Genomic DNA, 26,545 nt, shown 5'->3' with positions numbered 1-26,545 from the left:
TCACCTGCCCCATCCCCGCACGCACTGGTGCTGGGCAGAGCCACGCAGGTGTGATGTGCTGGGGACAGCCAGCCTTGCACAGACCTGCACATCAACACCAAGGCCCGTTCCTTTGGAATCTGCACTGACAGGAACAGCTCCACTTTGCAAAGTGTCCACTGAGGAAATCAGTGGAACTTGGCAGCCCAACCAAAATGCTTAAGCCTTGCAGAACTGCAGAAGAATACTATACTGAAGCTAAAAGCTTCATGGGCTGAGGAGGGTGAATAAAGCAGGAGAAATCACTTCTGTATGTTGCAGAGAACAAAACCAAGTGGAAAATGAGCACAGTCATGCTCACCAAGGCTGCACAGAGAGTAGAGCAGTCAATTCCTGGGGCTGCCATTTGTTAGAATAAACAGAATTACACTGGAAGGTAACACAGTTAAGAGGAGCAGGTCAGACAGAGGAGTCAGCCTGCTCAGTAACCTTCTGCTCTGATCCTGTTCATGTAAAATGAACCTGCACTCATTAGGATGTTCAATGCATCCCACAACATAAGGCTTCCACAACTTGGGTTTATACTGAAAAAAACCCATCATAAACCACTTTTAATGTAATGTTGTGAAATGCTCACTCTAAAATCTGCATCAAAATGCATAAACAAGGTACTTAGCCAAATTCTTTACTGGCTCATTATAAAAGCATCTAGCTACATAACAGGCATATGGCACCATAAATCTGTCTGGAGCCAGTTCTCAGCACCTGATGGAGGGCAACAGCAAGCCCTTCTGGCACTCACCTGCTCTCCCAGGCTCCTGCACAGCACCCTAACCCGGTGCTAGTTGCTGTTTCGAGGTGTGGGAAGTTCAAGTAAAGAGGAGCCAATGCTTTCTGCATCCTCAGCAGCAACGTTCCTGAAGAACTTGGAAGGTTCTTGGACCCATGGCCTCGGTCCTCCTTCAAACAACATATCCTTAGAGGAACCCAAAGTCACTAAAGCGACTGATGGTGGATCGATAGCCTGTAATCAATTAATTAATTGAAAATTAATCATCTATGTACACTGTTTGGTTGTGCTCTGCAAAATAAACCTCCTTCTGAATGGAACAGCTCTACTTGGATAAGACTGTGATTTCTCCCATGCAGTGGTTTGTCAGCACACTTAGTGAAAAACAGAGCTGCACCAAAATCCACAAGGATTCTGTCCAGCTGGATTAGATTCAAAGGAAGCAACGGATCCAAAGACAAGTTTTAGCTGCATTTTAATCACATCTCTCTCATGAAGAATTACAGCAAAAGGGAGATCCTTAATATATTTTTATGAGCACTGAGAGATAGTATTCTGCTATACTTTTAAAGAAGTATTTAAAATGGATGAAATTACGTCAAATTGTACTTTCACTTGCCAGTGCTCTCTCCAGAACAATTCTGTGTGTGTAGTTATTCTCCTACACAAGTTTTACTTCAAACCTGTCTAACAAATTCTGCACTGATGTGCATCCCTGGGACAGCCTGTGCTGTTCACCACCACAGCAGTTAACCTGACATTTAGTGCACAAAAACCTTTCCAGTTTCTGTTTCACAACATCACATTACATTCATTATAAACACAAATCTGTAGTATTTGCACTAACATTTTTTCCATATTGAGGGAAAGCTATGGTGAAATACTCAAGACTTCAGCCTGCAGTCAGTGCTAGGCTTCTGCAGATGAGGCAAGAAAATAAGAAAGCAGCCTCTTCTGTATTTCCATCTACTGACCCTGGACTCAGCTTCTTTCTTATTTTCTTCACTGAACCAGCCAGTGGTGGAATGTAAACCCACCCACCTCAGTTTTTCAAACCTATTCCTTGCATAACCTGCTCCCTCTCATGTAAAGGTTCTTCAGTGCTGGATCCTGGATCTCTCCAGGAGCAGAGGAAGCAGACTCACTCTCGGCGGGAGATAAGCGGCGATGGCGATGCTGGCACTGAGGCGCACGTGCCCGTGGGTGTACACAACCACCAGCCTGGTGTACCCCTGAAATTCAGCCTTCAGTCTCACTCCACTGCAAAAATCAGCAGTTGGCTTAAGTCTTCCTGTCAGATAAATTAAAAATATACAAGAGCTTATTTGCAAAGAAATGCCCAGGCATGTTCATCAAATTCAACACAGCTGTTTGAAGGCTGCCTACCAGAAAGATGGAGAGAACTTTTTACAAAGATATGTAGGGACAGGACAAGGGAGAATGGCATCAAACTGAAAGAGAACAGGTTTAGATAGGATACTGGGAAAGAATTCTTGGCTGAGAGAGTGGTAGGGCTCTGGCACAGGGTGCCCAGAGAAGCTGTGGCTACCCCTGGATCCCTAAAAGTGGCCAAGGCCAGGCTGGACAAGCCTTGGAGCAGCCTGGGACAGGTGAAATGTGTCCTTGCCCATTGCAGAGGGTGGGGCTGGAAGAACTTTTAAGGTCTCTCCAACTCAAACCATTCTGCATAAAAAAGCAAATCTATCCTCAAAATAAAACTACTCGGTTCCCCTCCCCTCTGAGGTTGGCAGTTCTGAGGGGATACTGTACAGAACTATGAATCAGTGATTTAAGGGAAAAGGGTGACTTGGGAGAGGTGTGACCTGTCACCAATTTAACTTCCAAACCAGGGAGGGAGTTAAAGCACCTTCAAGTGGGCTGAACACGCCAGGGTTCTCCAGCTCCACCCCCAGCTCCAGCTGTGAGCAGTCGCTCAGGGGGACCAGCTCGCCCCTGTCCACGCTGGTCCGGCCACTGATCCTCAGGGGCAGCTCCAGCACCTGCCCCACGTGTGCCTCCACCTGGCAGGAAGTGAACTCCATGGCGCTGGGCTCGCTCACGTACACCTGCAGGGAAGGAACAGGGACAGGCTGGGTCACTGCTCTGCTCCACGCCAGCCCAAGCCCACAGCAGCTTGGTGAGCTTCCCTTTTACTGCTGCTCCTGTCATTCTCTCTTCTGCTTTACTGACTTTGAAGTGTGGACTGTTGTGTGCTATCGCCAGGGGGTATCATCACCAGCTGGGAGAGGTTTAGCGTCCATTAAAGAATCTACCTCAGACCAGAGATTTCATAGCAATCACAGCTTTTATTTGCAGGATCTTAACTACTTAAGTTAAGGATCTTAAGTTAAGGTCTTGTGTTAGGATCTTAACTACTTAATCTTCTGCAAATGGCTTCAGGATACCAAACTGTATGGGACAGAATTAAAGCTGTAATCTGTGTGTATTAACTACTCCTAAAACTACTACTACTAAAAACTGAGGTCAGTAAACAGAACTCTGAAGAGCTGTTCCACACAGAAAGCAGCTCCTAACACAGGAAAAAAAGCATTCAAAAATAACCTATTCAGATTGTGCAATACACTGCTCTGAAAGCTCGCATGGTCAGAAGGTTTCTTGCTGTCTTCAGGCTTTGACTTATGTTTGAGGATAAGAAGTTTAAGCTGAAAAAATCTTCCTCCCTGTGTCTCCAGCTGGTAACTGTTGCGCTGCTAAAAAGCAGCATCTTAGGCTGTTCAGAGAATTATTTCAGAGCGAGTGTGTAAGCTAAATTCTGAACAGATTTTAATTAATGTCACACCCCTCCCTTTGGGGCCACCCGATGTACTGTTCCTGCATTCTCCTCACTCCAAACCACACACACTGACCACAATGACCTAAGAACAGGGGATGGTCTACAGAGACACCACAAAATCCCTCTTGGGAGCTATGTTTTTTATTGCCATTTTCTCCTAATTTTCCCAAAGTACTGTTTTTTCTTGGCCAACTCGGGTATTTGCAGTCTGTCTGCAGCATGGTGCTCAGTTCAGGTACTTCTCCAGACAGAAATTTCCTTGTACATCCCGATAACAACTGTCACCCTTTGGTATCAAGGGAGAACACCCACCTATCACCCTACAGAATGAATTTTTAGTTTGGCTTGTCTGCCTAGATGGCCAGGCCAGGAGTTAATTACCATTTCCTTCTTGCACTTAAAACTTCCAGCAGGAAAAAAGGCTTGCCAAGGAAATCAGGAAGGGGCAAAAATGGGAGTCAAGTTAATGCACTGAACAGGGTTGGATTCCCTAAAGCACAAAGTGAAACAAATCACTTAACCTGCCACAGGGCAGGAAATGGAAGGGGATTGCCTATGGCATTCTCAGTGCCTTTGCTGTTTCCAAAAGCCACATTCAAGAACAATCACTGAACAATGAATCTCTTGCCTTCATTTCGCCATACAGCAGCGGATTCCGCACGTCGAACGCCTGAATAATGCTGACCCCAGCATCGCTCCCCGTGCTCAGCACTCCTTTGACTGTCACTGTGGCTACTGCCTGGTTAGAACAGGACCAGCTGAAGTTGCCACTTCCACCCTGAGTCTGAAATACAGAGGGAAAAATCTTTCAAATATTTAATCAAGTACATGGTTTTCACATTACACAGCTTTGGATATCTTGTGTGAAAACCAGGAATGCACTGAGAATAGGACATACAAATAAAATAACACCTCAGAACTTAATAGGCAATAGAGAGATGAGAAGATTTCTACCTTTGATTTTAATTTCAGCTTCTTTCACACACCAAAACAAATGTCAAATATTCCATCACAGTAAAACACAGGTGAACACTGGAGCCATTTTAAAATGTGTATTGTTTTAATTTCTTTAACTTCCTCAGCATTTCCTTTAACCTTTTTCATAATTAAAAATGAACAAGGTGATAAATCTTCTCTAGAGGGACAGTGCGGAAAACAAACAAATCTAAATTATGCAGGAGCTTAACTAGTAATTTTTACCAGGGAAAGAGAAAAAAAAGAAAATGAAGAGGAGGGTCATTTCCCTTCTTCCTTTCTCGGAGCACATGCACAATCTGATTACAGAAGGACACAGACAAATAAACAGGCAGAGGTGTGTTACAGGAGATGCATGGGATGTGGTGAGAAAGGCTGAAAGAATCCAAGGGCTCAGCATATTTGTAAAGGTGTTTCAGCTGAAACAGGGAGATGAGCAGAAAACATAAAACAGAAATACCCAATTCTTAATAACTATGAAGACTCAGGTCCCTGCCATAAACCCCAGATGCCTCACTACACTTTCTGTCTCTGACAGTCAGTATGCACTGAGGAGAGGAAGGGTAAAGCAGCTTCCCATGCAGCTTCACCATTAGCCAGAGCCTGGCAGGGAGCTCCACACTGCTACCTGGGAGCAGTGCCCTCCCCAGGAACCTCCAGGTGCCCACCTCGCACAGCTGCACTGCACCTCTCATGCGTGCGCCGAAGGAGGGCAACAGAAACCATCTCATTGGCACAAATATGAACAAAGCAACCCCCAACAAACCAGATAGCTGCCAAAGGAAAACCTGCCAGGCATTCTGGTACCTTCTGGAGCGAGTTACTTCAGCTATAAACAGAATTTGGCTAGATCCAAAAATCCCTTTCAATTTATTTTCAGAAAAACTTTATTCACCCATTTGAAATAGCCTGACTGAAGCTATGCAGTGGGAGGCAAACTCTGATGGAGAGGCAGGAACAGTTGAGCTGTGTGTATGCTGTTGACCAGTTGTATTGTGGAATCTAGAGACCAGAAGAAAGGTCTCAGTTTCAGCAAAATTTAAATCTTGGGAGAAAAAGGTTTCTATGTTTTATAGAAAAACATCAGAGTAAAGTAAGAACAGCGAGAAAATTATTGCAGTACCATGAAGGAATGTTCTCTAGTGAAATACTTCATTATATATGCAAGATAAGGTGAGAACAGAACCGTGAAAGAGGTAGGAAACAAAACCACATTTCCTTTCCTTTACTGGGAAAACTCCAGCAGAATTATGACGTACTGCAAATGCAGATTTAGTACTAAGAATTTTTACCACACTCTGCTGGTGTGGTCAGGAATAGCATGAAGTAAACCAAACTAATCCCACAGAACAGACAAGTAGAGTTATGCAGGGCTTAACTCAGTGTAGCTGCCCTTAGACTTACACTGGAGAATGCAATTTAATCCTGTGAGATTGATTCTCTCCATGGAGTCACTGAATCAGAAAGGCTGTAAAAGACCTCTGAGATTATCAAGTCCACCACTGTCTTCAGGTCCCATACCCCATAATTTTTGAGCCCTTCAGGGATGGTGACTCCACCACTGCCCTGGGCAGCCTGTGCCATGGCTTGACAACTCTTCCTGTGAAAAAACTTTGTCTAATATCCAATCTAAACATGAGGATGTTTCCTCTCATCCTATCCCTTGTTACCTGGGAGAAGAGCCTGGCACCAAGTGTCCTGCTGCCTATTTGCATATAGTTTACTTAACACAGATCCGACACTGAGCACTACTTTATGCCAAAAGGGAGAGGTAGGAGTTGTGCATCCAACACCTGAGTGCAGGGTCTGGGTATCACTGGCCTGGGATAAGAGTCTGGGCTGAGAAAGCACAACTTTCTTTTCCCTACTTGGACTGGAGATACTGGATACTGGCATACAAACCATTTGCTTCATGAAGCAAAAGGAATAACCGACAACTTGGGAGCAAAGACACACCTAGTAAACATGGAAATCATCCCTTCTGTAAATAAGCTGTGGCCTTTGCCTCCCTGGAACTTTGTATTAGGAGCACAAGGCGTGTGGCCAGTGAGGAATACTGATGTCCAAGGCTGGCAGAGTGATGCTAATTAAACTTGTCATGCCCTTCTTTGTAGTCACTTCACACTCCCATTCGTATTTCCCATCCTTGCCAGCAAAGGGCAGCCTCTAATGATTGCTGTGGATCTTTGCATATGGGATGCTCCTGGAATTCCCAACCATTCCAGGCATAGGTGTGTGGTGCATGCATGAGGGAGAGAGGAAGGGAAGACAAGAGGTAGAAGTCAGTGGGATTTTATGTTTGTTGGTTTCTTGGTGCTTTTTTAAAACTGTATATTAACGCCTGTAACTAACGTCCCATGAAGCTCCTCCAAGTTACATTTTGGATGCCACTGTGCCTGAAGTATCCACAGTCAGCCCTAGCTCAGTGGTGTCAGGCCTCAGTGTGCCTGCCCGAGTTACACACCCAGCAGCTGGGTACTTCTTTGGCATACCTGGATGGTGTACTGGTAGGCTCCTGCTTTTGGCTGACAAGGAAACATCAGAATGCTGGGTACAAGCAATATTGGAACATAGATCTCCACATCCTGCTGGTTTCTCACTGGAACTGGTAAGGTATGAACACCTCCATCCTGCAAAGTGCAAAACCACGGTGTTATAAATGGCACCGCAGAGCTTCCCAGAGTTAATGTTTAGTCCTTAGGTACAGACATGTCCTTGAAAACACCTCAGAGAGGAAGGAAAACTATTTAGGACCACTTATGAACAGAGCTCCTAGTGAGCAAATAGCTCCTGGCAGCAAGGTGTGCCACTGTACTAAATGAGCGCTGATGTTATGAAGATCCAGGTGCCCACATTAATTTAAAAGGCAAGAAAAAAGATACTCTTTCATTGCTCCTATTTTGAGACCTCCCTTGGAGAACCAATCTGGAGGCTCAACACCTATATTTACTCTTTGCTCATCCCACTGTGTACAAAATTCAGCCTGAAAGCGCCCTTGCTCAGCCCTCCCTCCCAAACATCGGCTTCACAGCTCTGCTGTCACTGCAGTGCTACGACCCTCTGGCACAACACAGTGTTGCTGCAGTTCTGAGGGAAGAACAACTCTCAAGGGATGCTCTTCCACTGAAGAGAACATCTCTGACACAGAAAATGACTGAGGTGTATCACATTGAAGGAGCTACTAAATCCTGCTCAAGGAATCACTAAATTGATTTTACAGCAAATGGGTTCAAGTGTTTAATTTTCAAGCAAAAGCAATTCACTTCCACACCACGTGCCCTAGTTAGCCATACATTCAGCAGCCTGCCCAACCAGCAGAAAGTTAATGAATATTAATTTGGAGAAATGTGCAGGCTGATACATTTGGCAAATTGTCATTCCAGAGTTTAAGGTCACTTACCAATTGATAGCAAACTTCCCCGATGTAACTGACTGCAGAACAAGGTCAGGGTATGAGTGATGATCCTACCACAATAAAGTGTAAAATTCCCTCAGCCTTGTGAGAGGCCCCTTGCCCAGCACAAGGATCTGCCCCAAGAAAAGAAATCAGTGCCGTGCACCACTGCCCTAACAGGAGTTTGCCACATGCTCGGGAGCAAAATCCCACAGTCTTTAATTTAAGCAAATCCTCTTTTGACTCAACTGACAGTTTTCATGAAGAAAGGATTTTAGAATTTGGTTCTTAATCTGTTCAAAGACAGCTCAGACCCACGTAATTCTTAGGTTTCCTTTTGCTAGGAAGTCACTACTGCACAGCTCAATTAATTTTAGGCCTGCCAGTGAAGCAGAGGAGTTTTCACAAAGACACACCTGGTCAACTACTGATGTCAGTGCAGCATCAGTTGTGGTCTGACCTGCCTTTACAGCCATCACATAATGATAGGACCCATTCAGAGAGGACTGCAGCACCTCAAAGTGTTCTCCGGACAGCTCTGTAGTAATTCGGATATTCTAAAACCAAAACATGAAACAGAAATTGCCACAGGTACTGACGTCAGTGGAGGACAGAAAGCCCTAAACATACAACAAGAAGTCAGTAAGCAAACTGTTTAATAACACAGTTCAAAGACACACTTCTGAAACTGATTAGAACTCTCCCTGTGGAAGTTTCAGTCTTTCAGTAAGATTTTACCTTTAGAGACATTAACTACACAGAAAGTTTCTTTTTAAATTTCATGTTAAATGTAATTTAACATGAAAGTACCTATATTTATACCACTAAGTAGTTCATATTTTACAGTATTTTTCTAATTTTTTCCTTCTTCAACACAAAAGAACACATGAATATACTGTCTCAAAGGCAGACTACTAAGCTCTAGCTCAAACTCAGATCTGTATCCCAAAAAGCAATTATGGGGAAATAAAATAATATTCCCCTAGATCAAATACTCTCAAAAGCAGTAATTCAATAAAATTTTTCTTGTTGCAACTGAATTATCTAAATTTCGTTTCCTCTGCAGTTTAAGAACTATGTGTATTTGGTACCTAGTATATAGAATTAAGGAAGAAGCTCTTCCCTGTGAGGGTGGGCAGGCCCTGGCACAGGTGCCCAGAGCAGCTGTGGCTGCCCCTGGATCCCCGGCAGTGCCCAAGACCAGGCTGGGCACTGGGGCTGGGAGCAGCCTGGCACAGTGGAAGGTGTCCCTGCCCATGGCAGGGGTGGCACTGGGTGATTTCAGGTTGCTCCAAGCCCCATCCAACCTGAAAGACATTGCCCAAGTTCCATTTTTTTTTCTACAGCACTTCAGACTCCAATAACTTCACATGAATCACCCAGAGTGCTTTGTTTTTAAAAAGTAACAACAACAAAACAAATGAAAAAATGAAGAGGCAAGAAACAACAAGCTTTGCACTGTCCTGTCTCAATGTAAATAAGAAATCACTCAATTCCAAAGCAAGTCAGGATTTAGGAGACAGTCACAGAAAAGTATCTAAACATTTCAACTTACATCAGATAAATACACCTTATTGCTTGATTTATCATACATGTCAACTGTAATTTCATAAAGTCTGCCCGTTTCCAGGACCCATCTGTCACCTGGATGAACTGTAAATCCTGCAAAACAGGAAATATTGAACAGCACAAAACAACAGCCTCTTTATCTAATGGAGAAAAGCATTTTGCTTCTGGTGCCCACACTCTGCAGATGAACATTCATTATTTTAAACTGCTGACTACAGAGATAAAAGAAAGTACATAAAACCTATTTCACATTGAGCTACTTTTATGAATAAAATTCCTTTTCTGTGAAAGCTAACATTGAACGGAAGCGTGGAGATACAGCATGAAAATCACAGAAACAAGGCCAGAAATTGCATTATTCAATCAGAAGACTGCAGCAGTACCAACCCAAATATGCAGGAGCTACCACACAGACAGTGCTGCTGGGCAGCCAGGACACACCCTGCATGCAGATACCTGCGGCTCAGTCAAGGAACACATGGTTCAGCACAAGCCAAGAGCAGCATTCTCCTGGCACTCCTCAAGCCTCTTTGGCTATTCTAAAGCTAAGTGTGCACTGCAAATAAACATTCTCCCCACTTCACTGCAGGACAGCGAGCACTTTGGAGAGATCTCACTAGAGAATATAAGGACTGAAATGTAAACATTAAATAAAGCCCCATACATTTCTACAGTGACTGAGGGGAACAGACATGATTTAAGTGATCTTTTGCCAACTTAATTTGGTAAAGCATTCCAAGGCATCAGACAGCTGTGCTGAGACTGAATTCACAGCAGTGCTGCTTTCCACAGCTCCTGATTTCCAGACTCGACACAAATGAGGATAACTTGATCCTTCCGTGTTGCCAAGGGTGGAAAGCTTGTCTCCTGCCACAGAGTGGTGGCTGGAGAAGCGTTCCCAAGAAAGGATACTCTTGTGCACCAGGATGAGGTTGGTTTGGCCCTGCTGCAATGTAGTCACAGTGGATGTTGCCTGGTCCAGCTTGGCAACTGGTGGGGAGGGATGTCCCTTGGGATGGAGGATGTTGTTCTGGAGCTGCAGCTCCTACTGCTCTGATGGCATTGCTGTTTCTGGACGTGAAACAAAACATAGGAAACAATAAAAGCAGGTGTGGCAGTGGCTATCTGCTGCTAATTATTGCTGATTACTTTTTACTGATGCCTAGTGCACATATGAAATCAATACATCTAGTGGCTTGTAAAAATAGCACTTCTGTCCTGACATCACACACACAAAACGAGTTTCTTGGCAAATTGTATGTCTTTGAAACTGCAATTCCCAACTAATGTCATCTCAGTATTTCGACCTAACATTCAAGTGATTTCCAGCTTCAAACGAAATAAAAAGACAGAAGGGAAAAAAGGAGAGAAAACTCAAGGCACTGCATTTTGAAATGGGCATAAAGCCAGATAACCCACATTTATAAAGGCTTCACTTTGTGGAGCAAATCCATTTGCCAATAAAACATTTTCTGTTAGAAAAGTTACTAATCTAAATTTGATTTAAGCAAGAAAGTCAGTCAATTCCTTAGTGACTGTCAACAACTAAAATCACAGTGTTAGCTCTCATTTTAAGTTACCCTTGTCTCCACATCCTTGACAAATCTGCAAGAGTATATTCTTAAGAGTCACAATTTTTTTGACAGAAAGAACTAAACAGCTCTATCACTGTGTGCCTTAGGAAAACAGTATTAAACATTAACATAGTAGTTTAAACACAATTAAAAATTTCTCAGCTGTTAAAAATTCACACAAAGCATTAAAAAATAAAAATAAATGAGAATAGAACAAACCTGTGATCTTCCATTGCCTCTGTTTCTGAACTCTGTACTGAATTGATGTTCCCACCAGAAGATAAATGTCATATGTTGGATTTAAAAATATGTTTTCCAGAATAAGCAATCTGACTTCTGAAGGCTGTACATTCTGTTGATAGAGGGAAAAAAAAAAAAAAAAAAACCCACATTAAAAAGAGCTCATTTGTTTAAAACAGACCATGAAGCAGGAATTTAGAATCTAGAAGTGTAAACCATTATTTGCTGTAATTTTATTTTTATTATTTGGCTCTTTAGTTTCATCTTGACTTTTGTCACAACAAAATGCAAGGGACAGTGAATGGTACAGAGATCTGCTCTGTGCACACAGTGCAAGAATGAAGAAAAAATTCATGTCGATATGAAGATCATTTTGGAGACTATAGAAAAACAGATGCTCATTCACACATTCAGAAATACGTCCTCCCCTCTGACATCCAGAAATCTTACCTTATAGATGCTTTCCTGAAGTCTTGCCTTTAATTTAGAACTCTCTGTTTTTATTCCAGACACCAGAATGGTATCTCCTTGCTTGGCAACTTTTTCCATTTCCAATATATAGGAAGGTGGGATGTAAGTGGATTCTAAGAACTTGAGAATACTGAAAGGTGAATCACAAAGTGAACAGAAAATTGTTAACCAACCTTTGTTTACCCACAGAGAAACACCACCAGCATCTACTCCCAGCCACTTCCATTTTTAAGCCGATTTAAGATACTTGCCTGGGACCAGATATCCCAATTTTACTCATTCTTTGAGGTATCTGCAGCTAACTTCTGTGAAAGGTAAGTTTGTCTGAAGCTTGCTTGTGAGCTATCACAAGACTGCACATGTTGTCTACAATTACCTCTCCAGTTTGTTCAGTAGGTGAGACTGCAAAAACCCTCTATATTTGTTCTAGTTTAGGGCAAATTTGGGGAAAACTTCTTGAAAGGAGCTTCCAGGAAACTCCTACGGCCCTTCTTCACCCACCTGGTTTAGGGAAAAATTTCCTCTGAGAGGGTAGTGGAAAAGAACTTGTTTATTTAACAACAAAGCACTCTTTAACACTAAAATAATTAACACAAGATGACAATAAGACTCTTTCACTCTTCTGAAGAGCTGAATAAATCTAGAAGGTCTTTCCTGGGAGTGGTTGCCCGGGTCTGGACGCTGGGGATGGCTGCTGCAGATTACCAAATGCAGACTCCTGGTGTTCTTTGGTGTTTTCTAGATCCCGGTCCAGAGCAGGTTGAATGATATTCAGAAAGAGGAAAGGGAAGAAAAACAATAGTCCAGGGAAAGAATTGGACTGCTTAACTTAACTAGGAAGCAAAGCAAGAAAGCAAGAAAGCAAGAAAGCAGGCAAAGCAAGCAAGCTAAGCAAGCAAGCAAGCAAAGCAAAGCCAGCCAGCCAGCCCTAGCCTTTTCTAGCTTTCCAGCAGACATGGGGGAAGGTGAACCAGATGATAACACAGCAAAACAAATCTTCACTTTCAGAGTCAGTTCTGAAAGCACAGAACATAATATTAAACGTAAACAGAACACACGATTGGAGATACAAACACCATAACAGTCACCCTAGGACATTCCACCCCTTATCTCTATATCTTTAACATCATGTAAAAACTCCATCAGGTTAAAATTTGTATCTTTCACTTACTCATTTCTTTCTTTCTCATGTCTGTGTGCTTCATGCACAGACATTGGCAGTAACATTCAGCAAACAGTGATATTTGCACAATAGTTTCACTCTACAATTAGATTTTTCTGAGGTACACATCGTGTTGTTCTATCTCTCTGTATTATCTACTATGTATAACCTGGTCTCTGAGTAAAGACAATTTCACGAATGGGTTTGTCTGTATTCGAGGCAGGATTGATTTATACTGATTTCTCTAACAAACTTCTGACATGTGCCACTGGGATTTTATTTCCGTTTATTATATTCAGGGGTTCAGACTGGGCAGGATTTGCTCGATTGGTGGAACTTCGGCTGTTAATTAACTAGGTGGTTTTTGCTAAATGTTGCTTTCAATTTTTGAAAGATCTTCTACTCAATGCTTTTAAGGTGGTTTTTAACAGTTCATTGTACTTCTCTACTTTGCCTGCAGCTGGTGCATGGTAGGGGATGTGGTACACTCACTCAATGTTATGTTTTCTAGCCCAGGTGTTGATAAGGCTGTTTTTGAAATGAGTCTCATTGTCTGACTTAATCTTTTTAGGGGTACTATGCCTCTAAAGGACTTGCTTTTTAAGGCTCAGGATGGTGTTATGGGCTGTAGCATGAGACATAGGGTAGGTTTTTAACTATCCAGTGGTGGCTTTTACTATTGTGAGCACGTAGCGCTTGCTTTGGCGTGTCTGGGGCAGTGTGATGTAGTCAATTTGCCAGGCCTCCCCATACTTGTACTTGGACTACTGCCCACTATATTACAGGGGCTTTACCTGTTTGGCTTGTTTGATGGTAGCGCATGTTTTACAGTCATGGATAACTTGAGAAATATTGTCTATGGTTAAATTTACTCTTCGGTTTCGTGCCCACTTATAAGTGGCATTTTTACCTTGATGGCTTGAGGCATCATGGGCTCATTGTGCTAGGAACAACTTTTTTTTGTGTTCCCAGTCGAGGTTTATCTTTGATATTTCTATCTTTGCAGCCTGATCTACGTGCTGATTGTTTTGCTGCTCTTTATTAGCTCTATTTCTGGGGACATGGGCATTTACATGGCGAACTTTTACAGGTAGCTTTTTTACCTGGGTAGCGATATTTTTCTACTTTTCAGCAGCCTAAATTGGTTTTCTTTTACGCTGCCAGTTAGCTTTTTTCTACTTTTCTAGCCACTCCCACAGAGCATTGGCTATCATCTATGAATCAGTGTAGAGGTAGAGCTTTGGCCACTTTTCTCTTTTTGCAATGTTTAGGGCCAGTTGAACGGCTTTGAGTTCAGTAAATTGGCTTGATCTACTTTTTCTTTCAGTGGCTTCTGCAACCTGTCGTGTGGGACTCTATATAGCTGCTTTTTACTTCTGATTCATCTTTACGATGCGACAGGAACTGTCAGTGAAGAGAGCATAGCGTGTTTCTTTTGCTGGCAGTTGGTTATATGGTGGAGCTTTTTCAGCTCGTGTTACTGGTTTTTTTTCTTTATCTGCGACACGAAAATTTTTACTTTCGGGCTAATTTGTAATTACTTCTAAAATTTCAGGGCGATTCAGCTTACCAATATGGGCACGCTGCGTGATGAGAGCAATCCACTTGCTCCATGTAGCACTGGTGGCATGGTGGGTGGAGGGAACTTTTCTTTTGAACATCCACCCCAGCACTGGTAGTCGGGGTGCTAGGAGGAGTTGTGCTTCTGTGCCAATTACTTCTGAGGCGGCCTGGACTTCTTCGTAGGCGGCTAAGATTTCTTTCTCTGTTGGGGTGTAGTTGGCTTTAGACTTTCTGTAGTTCTGACTCTAAAATTTCAGTGGTTGGCTCTGAGTTTCATCAGGCACCTTTTGCTAAAGGCTCCAGGACAGACCATGGTTCTCGGCTGCAGAGTAGAGCACGTTCTTCACATCTGGTCTTGTTCTGATTGGGCTAAGAGCTACTGCATGAGCAATTTCCTGCTTTATCTGGGTGAAAGCTTGCTGCTGCTCAGGGCCTCAACAGAAATTATTCTTCTTGCGGGTGACCAGGTAGAGGGGACTCACGATCTGACTGTACTCAGGAATGTGCATTCTCCAAAAACCAATGGCGCTTAAGAAAGCTTGTGTTTCTTTCTTGTTGGTTGGTGGAGATATGGCTGTGATTTTGTTGATGACATTTGTAGGAATCTGACGCCGTCTATTTTGCCACTTCATTTCTAAGAACTGGATCTCTCGAGCAGGTCCCTTCACTTTACTCTTCTTGATGGCGAAATTAGCTTTTAGGAGGATTCGGATGATTTTTTTTTTTTCTTAAACACTTCTGCTGCTGTGTTCCCTTACACAATGATATTATTAATATATTGTAGATGTTCTGGAGCTTCACTCTTTTCTAGTGCAGTCTGGATTAGCCCATGGCAGATGGTAGGATTGTGCTTCCACCCCTGGGGCAGTCGGTTTCAGGTATACTGCACTCTCCTTCATGTAAAGGCAAACTGAGGCTTGCATTCTGCTGCCAGAGGAATGGAGAAAAATGCATTGGCAATATTAATAGTGGCGTATTACTTCGCTGCCTTGGACTCCAGCTCGTACTGGAGTTCCAGCATATCTGGCACAGCAGCGCTCAGTGGTGGAGTTACTTCATTTAATGCACGGTAGTCTACAGTCAATTTCCATTTTCTTTCAGATTTACGCACAGGCCAAATGGGGCTGTTGAAGGGTGAGTGGGTTTTGCTGACTACTCCTTGGCTTTCTAGCTCTCGGATCATCTTATGGATGGGAACCACAGCATTTCGAGTTGTTCTGTACTGTCGACGATGCACTGTTGAAGTGGCAACTGGTACTTTTTGTTCTTCTCCCTTCAACAGTCCTACTGTAGTTGGATTTTCAGACAGTTCAGGCAAGGTGTTCAGTTGCTGGATGCCCTCTGTCGCTACAGTTGCTATCTCAAATGTTCACTTGAGTCTCTTTGGGTCTTTAAAATATCTCCTTCGAAGGTAATTTATGCCCAAAATACATGGGGCTTCTGGGCTAGTCACAATAGGGTGTTTCTTTTACTTATTTCTTGTCAGACTTACATCAGCTTCTACCACGGTAAAGTCCTGTGATTCACTTGTTATATCGGCAATAGAGACAGATTCTGCCCCTACGTGTCTTGATGGAATTAATGTGCATTGTGCACTCGTATCAACCAAAGCCTTATATTTTTGTGGTTTCGATGTGCCAGGCCAGCGAATCTACACAGTCCAGAAAACACGGTTTTCCCTCGCCTTTACCTGGTTAGAGGCAGGGCCCCTCTAAGCCTGGTTATCTTTTTTGCCTTGGGCGTATGTTTTAGAGGTTTCTTCAAGGGGATCAGACATGTTATCATCATCATCATGCCTGGCAGTTTGGCTACGGGCAACTGGAGCTGCTCTCTTTTTGGTGGCACTTCTTTTCTGAGTCTTACTTTCTTTCAATTCATGCACCCGTTGTGCCAGAGCACCAGTAGGTTTTCCGTCCTATTTTCTCATGTTTTTTCTGCAATCGCGCAGGAAGAACCACAGCTCAGTTCGTGGGGTGTACCTTCTTTCACCATCTGAGGAACGTTTACATTGGATACCAGAACCTCTGATCTGTACTGCTGAGATTTGGAGAAGGTTTTCCTTTATTTCCTCCCTGAGTCTCTTATGATTTTTCTCTATCTTATTTTCTAATTTTTGCAGACGTGTTTCCACTGCTGCAATTCTGGCATGGGTTGGGCCATGTACAGCATCTGCATATGCTCGGAGTTTCTTTGCCATTTCGAGCACGGTCTCATCTCTCTCATTTTGCTTCATTATTGCTAAGGCAGAAGCGTAGTCATGTGGCTCAAGCTGTACAAGTTTTCGCTACATCACAGATGTACATGGTATTAAGTTTGGATTCTTAGTTGTTATTTCATCTGAGAAGATAATCTCTGCCACTGCCATTTCTCTCAGACGTTGGATCCTTTGTTCTATAGTCTTCCACTGGGTTTGCTGCATATAAAGATCATCTGCACACAGGTATTTTTGTGCTACACTTTCCAGAACTCGTGCCCAGAGGCTGTGAGGGTTAGCTCCCCTCATCATTTCTTGATTAATAACAGGATCATGTGACAGGGATCCCAAATGTCTTGCCTCAGTACCATCCAGAATTGTAGCCTCGCCTGCAGCATCCCAAAGACGGACCAACCAACTAATTACAGACTCATCAGGTCGTCGGGTATAATCCTTCTTCAGGTTACGAAGGTCTTTTAGGGAAAAGGACTCAGTATTGGCCTCTGATCTTGTACCAGTTGCTTTGACTTCTGATTTTATGTCAGCAGGCATTGAGGGTCCTTCTCCTGCATTATCATCATCATCGTCATCATCTACTGGTCGATTGGTCTTTTCTGTGCGCTTCTCACTTCTTGTACTAGTAGCAACAGCCATTGGTTGAGGCTTGGCTGCTGAGTCTGGTTTAGCTGCTGGCTTTGAGCCGGGGGTGTTGGCTGCAGCTTGAGTGACTGGGATAGCTGCTGATTTATCTCCCTGCCCCCCTTCCTCTGTCTGCTGCCCTACAGTATCTAACAGGGTGCGATAAGCATATGCCAGGGCTCAGCTCACTGCAATGATTTTTTTCTCCTTAGAGTTATCATGGCACTTCTCTTTCAGGTATTTCGCCACTTCAGCCGGATTCTGAATTTTTTCACTTGGAAAGTCCCAGGCTATAGGGTCAGAAAATTCCTTTAAGATTTGGCCCATATCCTCCCATTTCCTACACTACTCAAGATTTCTCACACCTGGGTCTACTCCTGGGTCAGAGGTCTCATCAGCCTCTCTAGAAATCTCAGCCCTCATTCTAGAGAGACTGCAGACTGTATAGAGAAAGCTTACTAGATTAAACACCAGGAAGATGGTCTCCTTAACAGTCAGGGGAAACTGAACATTCTCTAATAGGGAGGTAACAAATTCAGAGGAGAAGAAGGAAAGCAAAGGCTGAAAAGCCTCATCCCCTACTTCCCCTCTAACAAACTGGCTGTACAACCATAACCATGAACCATACATTCCAGGAACAGACCTCAGCACTTTTATAAACCCTCTGGAAGCTATTACACTCAAGCACAGCACGATGGATATTCTGGTCAGTGCCCTTCTACTGCAAAACCTACGTATTAGCGACAATACTGGAGCTATTCCTGGATAAAAAAATAAACCTAGGGACCACAGGGGGATTAAGATCTGAAAAACCCCCAGGGACCAGAGACACATGCAGGCCTTCACCCCAAGAGACAATATTAATTCAAACAACATAACCAGTAACTGCTCCATACCCAGACAAAATAATTGGAACAAAAATATGATTACAACAGGGTTTTTTCCACTCTCTCGAGCCCCGAGTTGGGCGCCAAAATATTTGTCCTAGTTTAGGGCAAATTTGGGGAAAACCTCCTGAAAGGAGCCCCCAGGAAACCCCCACGGCCCCTCCCCACCCACCTGGTTCAGGGAAAAATTTCCTCTGAGAGGGTAGTGGAAAAGAACTTGTTTATTCAACAACAAAGCACTCCCCAACACCAAAACAATTAACACAAGATGACAACAAGACTCTTTCACCCCTCTGAAGAGCTGAACAAATCCAGAAGGTCTTTCCTGGGAGTGGTCGCCCGGGTCTGGACGCTGGGGATGGCTGCTGCAGATCACCAAATGCAGGCTCCTGGTGTTCCTTGGTGTTTCCTAGATCCCGGTCCAGAGCAGGTTGAATGATATTCAGAAAGAGGAAAGGGAAAAAAAACAACAGTCCGGGGAAAGAATTGGACTGCTTAACTTAACTAGGAAGCAAAGCAAGAAAGCAAGAAAGCAAGAAAGCAGGCAAAGCAAGCAAGCTAAGCAAGCAAGCAAGCAAAGCAAAGCCAGCCAGCCAGCCCTAGCCTTTTCTAGCTTTCCAGCAGACATGGGGGAAGGTGAACCAGATGATAACACAGCAAAACAAATCTTCACTTTCAGAGTCAGTTCTGAAAGCACAGAACATAATATTAAACGTAAACAGAACACACGATTGGAAATACAAACACCATAACAGTCACCCTAGGACAATATTGTAAAAGAACTGATGTGCAAGACCCAAAGCTTATGTTTATAAAAGCAATAGCTCAACAAACCCAGAATGCAACTCTGACCTCCCTCAAGAAGCCAGGACGTATTTAACAAATGACTATGAAAATAGTCTGCAAGCAGAAAACCTGTAGTAACTGTTAGAAATTTCAGTGAAAAGTGGCAAAAGAGAGGGAAGGAATTTGCCATGAACGGGCAAATGACAGGAAATTTTGGAAAGAGGAGCATATTTCACATGGTGTCACCTTCTGTATGCACAGGATCTGCCTGGCTTCATGTTCACGTTCAGAGAAAAACCAGTGGAGCCATATGGAGAACAGTTATGGATATTAACATATTCCTGACAATTTATGATTTATTTTGCAAAGCTGTACCACTTGTAGAACATTTCTATGGTATCATAGTTATGCTAACAGTAGAGAATATATCAATATTAGTTTGGTTAAAATCACATCAGCAAATAGTTATACTGACAAAAAAAGCTCCATATGTACCAGGACTTGGGATATCCAGTCCCACTAAGCTATTCATTCTGGCTCTCACTTGTACCTGCAGCTTCAGGTGTATTATGGGCTTAGCAGGCTTTCCCCAGCCAATGCTGCTTCTCTAAGGCTGCAAAATTAGTTTGTGTTTGCCCAGGAGCAAAGTCTTGCTGGCTCCCCCCAATCCCACCTGCAGCGTATTTGGAGTGTCAGGTGGAGGATGGAAGTCGGCTGTTAACCATTCTGCTCTGTAGGAGAACTGGTTTCCCCACAAGGAATCCTCCTATTTCAACACCAGAACTAAGTGTCCACTGACACCTGAAACTCTTAAGGCTCAGAGAGCTCCTTTCTGAAATGGAAAGTGACTTTTTTCCCTTCAAAAGCGAAAAATAAAACTCTGCTGAAATCCTGAGATAACAATCTTACTGGTAAATCTTCCTTCTGCATGAGATGTTTCAGAAAGATAACAACTGCATCTGTTTATTTCTAATTATGGCATCGGAGCTACCAGAGCTGCTCACTAACACTATCAGTTAAATTAAACAGAGAACAAAGTGCCCAGGCTGCTGAGTAGGTTAAAAAAACCCAAACTGAAACAACTGACCCTTAACATTATCATTTTAGGCACCAGTTCAGTAAACTGGCTAGATGTGGGGAAGTATTTTTTATGCATCAGACTGAACCAACTTTTGAGACCAAAGGAAATTACTTTACCGTAGAGTGTTGTGGGAATCTGAGAAGCCATCAGGCTCTGGGTCCTTCACCAATGTCCAATCAAACACCAACCCTGCCAAAGTGCTGAAAGTGTTTCCTACAAATCAAACAACCAGATTAAAATATAAACAGAGAACGAGCATAGAGTCTTCCTGGAACATAAACCATGACCTATTTCCCTGGGAAATTTCTCTATTTTATCCCTACAAGAAGAACCATGAAGTACCCTTGAATCTGCACAACACCAAGCCACAAATCCAGCACTGCACATAGGACAAAAACAAATTTACTTTTCATTATTAACATATCACCATATTACCATACTTCACCTGACATTCACAGTTTACAAACACAGGTGGGATGGGCACAGTAACCAAAACAGTTAATTCCACCTTTTATAGCCGCTTGACACATTATTTCCCTTCAGTAGCTGTTCTAAAACTCCCTTGCTTGGAGTGTTGTGTGTGCACAAAACTTGATTGTTGTAAGCATGGAATTCATATCAGATCATGGCTCTTTTTCTGATGCTACAAAAAGCAGAAGTTTTCTGCTCCTATTAAATAACAAATGCATTCACAAATGCACTGACTCTTGTAAGCCTAAATGGTGTGTCCCAGAAGTGTTTGTGTAGTAGTTAAACAGATTGAGCAATAAGTGGTTGGTCTCAAACATCACCTTGGAACCTCCTGTCAGATACCTGACTGTTCACAAAAACATCCTTTTGCAAAATTCTTTAGACTACTTCAGCTCAAAAGAAAAAAAGGAACAGACAACTTCACCAGGTATGATCCAGAGAAACTCCTTAAAATTCTCCACTTGGCTTCAAACAATCAACAGTGTGACAAATAAAGCTAGTGCATGTATCAGACAGTTAGAACTTTCAATATCTATTTAATTTCCTACAAGCAGATCTCTTACCTTCTGAATCCAAAGCATGAATTTTGAGCTCCAGCGGTGAATCCTCAAGGTAGAGCTCTCTCATTGTGGACACAACTTGAATGCCATGAATTAAATCAACGATGGCATCACAGCGAAGCACTTGTCCAGTCACTTGAAGAGACATCAGAAAGAGCACAAGAAAGCACAACACTGGATGTGCTCATCAAGAACAATGATAAGTTAAGATGCACCTCAAATTTAGCCAGTGACACAAGGCACTGACACTGAAGGAACCGAAACTTGGTCATGACCTTCATGAAGAAACTCATGGTCAAACAGTGACTCAGAAAGCAAGAAAAACAGTTCCCTTCCTCACTGAACTGCAGAATAAATCTGCAGAAACTCTGATCTCCATTTACACTGACAGGTACAGGTGCTGTCTGGGAGTGCTTATGCAGAGTTGCTACAGTGCTCTCATGTCCCAGAGATGACTTTCACCCACAGACAATAAACGCCCATAAACTCCTTCAGTTAGTGACTGCACGGCATTTAATTGGCCATCCGGCTTTGCCTCTCTCTCACTATAAAAACTAACCAGGTATATTGTATGACAGACACAAAAGCAACTTCCAGCTTTTCAAATACTAAGTATCTGAATTTGCGCTAGTCATTTTTATTAAACACTTTTTTATATTTCAATCACCCCCTCTATTGGTGGATTTTTGGGGGTGGGGGTTTTAAGAATTACATTTTTTCCTGGGTGTATCATTAAAGTAATTAACACTTATCTGAGGCAAACAGAAGTTAAAACTTTTTACTTTTCCACGGCGATGGAAAGCCTAAAAGACTGTGCATAGGAAGTGAAATGCGCCTGTGCAGCTCCAGATCTCAGCTTTGCTGGCGGAGCACGGCAGGACGGGCACGAGAAGCAGCGGTTAGCTCAGACTCACGCGTGTCCTCGGCGGAGATGATGGTGGTGAGGCGCGTGGGCTGCGAGGAGCGTGCCTGGACCAGCGCTCTCTGCGAGCAGAGGCAGCCGGCCGGCCCCAGCGGTTCGATGCTCGCCGCCTCCGGCCGCGTGGACGACCTGCGGGTGGGGAGCTGTCAGCACACGGATCCCAGCAATTCACCCGGCACCTGCTGCGTGCCCAGCCGCTGCCTTTGGGAAGAGCGGATGGCAGCAGCTCCTCAAGGACCCCAGCCAAGGCAAGCGTGGGCCGAGGATGGGGAAAGCCCAGGCCAGAGGCAGGGCAGGCAAGCTCACCATTCTCTCCACCATGGAATCAATCAACTTTCCCCGAAACCCATGGAGCAGGCCCAGGGTATTACTTAGTGGAGCCCAGCGTTCCCTTCCAGTGTACCAAAACCGTCAAGATAAAACAACAACAAAAGTTGAAGAGTTATTAAAAACCAAGCCTCTTCAAAGTAAATCTGAGCTAGCAGCACTGCACATCTGAGGGGTAAGAGCAGAGCCAGTGAAGTGCTGCAGCAGCCAAAGCCCTTGCTAGTCACTCCGGCCCTTCAGCCCCGTGCCCGGGCTGTGCCGGGGCCGTCCCAGCCCAGAGCCAGGGAGGGAGAGAGGCAGCGCCGGGAGCTGCTCGGGAACCCAGCCCGGAACAGCCCCCGCTGTGTGCCCGGGATCCACTCACAAGGGCCATTTGAAGGATTAAAACAATGAAAGCAAGCACTGATGGGTGACAAAGCTGCTCGGGAATCGCTCCTCCGGATAGCACAGCTCTGATGAAAACTTCTAGAGCAGACAGCTGCGCTCTCTGGTAAATGCAACCTAAACTGGGCACTGGATTCCCCCCTGTAATTTGGGGAAGCTGGATGGCTTGGACTTTTTCTCTGGAAGATGTACAAAAATGCCTACCTGGGATGTGTGGGGAAAATTCTCTAACCCAGCAAGGAGCAGGATGGGAGTTCCAAACAAACAGCAATGTCACGTATGACTGAGTTCCCAGACACAGGTTTCACCTCCTTCTCTTAATGGCACAACCAACAAATCCACACCAGCAAAAAACTGAATTTCTCCTTAACTAAAATCGTATCTATTGAAAAACAACACATCACAGCGCACTGAATTATCTGAGAGTTAACAGCTGCAGCCCGGGTGAGCACGGGCCTCTGCTCGTAGCCACTGCAAGAAAACTGCAAATCCCATTTCGAACCTTAAGCTCCCAACAGTATTTTGCTTCCATAAGGAGTAGTTTTAGAGGATTTTGAAACTACAATATCAACTGCTGACCCAGAATTTCAAAGTACTTTATCTAATCAAGGAAAAAACAGCCCACAGCAGTAGGCAATGGGCAATTGAAACACTAATTGAAAGCTTAAACCTGAAAATTGTTTGTTTATATCTAGTCTATATACCTAAACAATGTACACAAATATGTGCATATCTTTAATAGGGATTACACTGTTTCTAAAATAATATTATTTTCTGTATTAATAGCACACAGCTTTACTCTAAAAAATTAAAATCTATTTGAGAGATTAAAAGTGAGCAATTAGTTATTTTACTTCTGTTCTGCTGTTCCCAGGCAACCATGAAACACTTTTCCAACATTTAGCAAGTTTCTTTAAAAATATAAGCTTTCACAACAAGTAAGGCTTTTCCTGTACTTGCCTGGTTGGCTTTTAAAGGTGAGCATGTGCATGTGACTAGGTCTGCATGCAGGTTTTTTTAAATAAGAATTATATGTAAGAAATTGACTTTTATTTAGCTCTTTACACTGCTTAATACTCTCTGCCATTAGATGTTGTGTTATTAATTTGAGGATTTTGCATTCTTACAGTCTGGTATTGATTGTGGTTACAACACAACAGAGGTTTCACTGTGGTTTGTATTTGTTCTTTTAATATCTGGCTATGAATTGTAATACAAAACCACTGTGATTTGCACTAATAGCAGTGCTGTAAAATGGAATCTAATTACAGGATACTTTTCAGACTAGGAAAGCATCAACAAAAATTAAATTTTAACTGCAAACATACACTCTCCAATTTTAAAGGAACTTTCATGCTTTTACAGCTAAAAGCCAGTCACTGCAGTAGAGAAACTGAGATTAAACACTATTTGGCTTCTAGCAATAGTTTAAGAGGTAGAATATCACCTGAATGTCTTTTTTTTCAATAGAAATTTTACTCCAGTGGGCCTTTCTGAGGCTTGGTTTCATATGGATTTATATTTAAAAACAATCTGCTCGATAAGTATTTTTTCCAGCAGAACACAGGAAGTATCTGATGGCCCCTCTATCATTCAGCAATATCAGAAGCACATTCTGCTTACAGCTACCTGGATGCAGGGCCTAGCACAGAGAGGCAAAGGCATTAATCAGCCAGGCTGGGGATTACAGCAGCACTACACTGGGATCACTACTGGGTCCTAGATGGGCAAGAAAAAGAATCTTCAGCTTTAAGTGACAAAACCCACAATTTGGATCCTCTGCCAACTACAGCAGCTCTTCGGCAGCGTGTCAGTGTGTGTGACATTGAGAGCTGGGCTTGTCAGAAGGCAAAATTAGATCCTGAGAAGCCAGCAATGGGAAGCATTTCTGGCACTTGCTCTGGATCCCAAAGCCAGCGCCTGTAAGAAACAGCAAGGCAGGGAGGAAGGACCCGAAGGAAGACTGAGGAGGGAAGGGGAAAAAAGCTCACCAAAGTCCCCAGTTTGTATTTCCCTCAGAGAAAAATCCTACTTGCTGAGGAATGAATGGCACCAACAAAGAGGCTGCCAGTCCTCTTGTCAGTCTGTGCTTCATTCACCATTTCCATCCCCTCCAGGGCCTCAGACACAGAGCCATGTGCCAAGACTGTAGCCACACATCTAGCCAAACCCAGGCCTGTGTTCTTCATTGACTGTTCTGTAACACCACATGTCAATCAATACCCCACTAGATTATACGTCATTTATTCATCAGTTGGTTCAAGGATCAGGCACTTATTCCTGTTTCTCTCCCTGGCAATTCTCTGTTGATTCTTATTGCTCCAGTGTTTTATACTGTTCTGTCAGCTCTTCAGACTAAACTCAGCTGACTGAGCCAGCAAAAATCCACCTCTGTGGAGCTGCACTACGACTGTCAGTTGATCTGATCTTTTAGAATTTTATTGGGCATTTGGGCTGGTATGCAGTCAGCGGGAACTGAGCAGTAGAAGACTCCAAGAGTTTGGGAAGATTGGACTGACCAATACACTGGGGACATTATATAGCCACTCTTGGGACTAAAAAGAGAGCAAAAGTCTAGAACATTTATTTCATGGGTGTTCAGCAATGAAATATTGCCCAAAATCAACAAGTCCCTAGTCCTTCTGTCTGCCTTAGCAGGCAAGTGATGCTCAGACTGAGAAAAAGCTTTTTTCAACAGTAAACTTGCACTGATATTCAAACATCAGCTAAGAGAAACAACATTATTTCTTCTGCCTCCTGGGCTCTGTCAGAACACTTCTGCCACTGACTCGCACCCCCTGCTCTGGTTCTGAGCCAACACTCTCAGGTAACACACACACCTGAGTCACAGCAGCACAGCCCCTCTCACTTTACCACCCAGCACACCTCAAACCAGTCCTGAGCTCCTGCTGGCACTTCCAAGAGCTTGAAGCCCTGCTGGGAAAGCACAGCCAGGTGAGTCAGGGAGAGGGAGAACAAACATTATTTAAGATGTCACTTCACAATACGGAAGTTAACAATAGCTCACACAAAACATTTTTTGTGACAGTCAGACAGGTTTTTTAGACCTGTGGTAAAAGAGGTGATCCAGGAAGCAACACAACTCCCACATTACCAGGGATGAGACTATTGGTCTTAGAGCAAAGCAACAGATCTCAATGAACAACACTACTGATACAGATTTTTAAAAGCACACAAGCCAGCAGACGGAGAAGTAAGATCAATCTATAACAACAACACGACAAGGTAAGGAGCTGGAAAATGAGCTTGGCCAGCCAACTACTGTGACAGCAGCACTGTGCAGTGGGCTTGGGCTCTCTGGAAGTACCTGTGCATCCCACAGCTCCAACACCACTCAGCCACTGCATCTCCCCCTTTACTGTTGTGCCACCAGCTCCTCTCCCATGGCAATTACCTCATTACAACTCCTTCAGTGAGGGCTTCAGTAGCACACACAAACCTTTCATTAAGGTGGCAATAAACTCCTCTTCATTTCCACCAGCCCTCACCATGTATCTCAGTTCTACGCTCCATGAAACAATGAAATATGTAAACATATTTGTACACTGCAGATAATTTCTGCTACAAATACCCAGCCATGGAGCCTACCTTGGGGGGAATATTTTTTTGTGTGTGTGTGTGTTCCCATCCTTCCCCAAAAAATGTTATTATGGTATGGCAGGTTTCAAGGAGAAAATTCTGCTTTTGAATGCTTTCATTCTTTCAGGTGCAATTTATGGATTAAGGTGGTTAAAAGACAAATACAGATGCAATAGAAATGCT

General features: G+C 43.4%; 1 protein-coding gene across 1 annotated transcript; it reads right to left on the bottom strand.

Moving 5' to 3' along the window:
* Nucleotides 1–820: 820 nt before the first annotated feature.
* LOC140680545 (nuclear pore membrane glycoprotein 210-like) lies at nt 821–4,197 on the bottom strand. The gene is made up of 4 exons (XM_072918337.1): nt 4,192–4,197; nt 2,637–2,835; nt 1,915–2,060; nt 821–1,003 (listed from the first exon to the last, which is right to left on the bottom strand). Exons 1-4 carry the CDS (start codon nt 4,195–4,197, stop codon nt 821–823), a joined length of 534 nt encoding a protein of 177 aa, XP_072774438.1.
* Between the last annotated feature and the right edge of the window lie 22,348 nt (nt 4,198–26,545).

The sequence above is a fragment of the Taeniopygia guttata genome, chromosome 25 (genome assembly GCF_048771995.1).
Source record: "Taeniopygia guttata chromosome 25, bTaeGut7.mat, whole genome shotgun sequence".
Lineage (NCBI taxonomy): Eukaryota > Metazoa > Chordata > Aves > Passeriformes > Estrildidae > Taeniopygia > Taeniopygia guttata.
The sequence above is the reverse complement of the archived record's forward strand: the minus strand, read 5'-3'. Positions and strand labels throughout refer to the sequence as shown.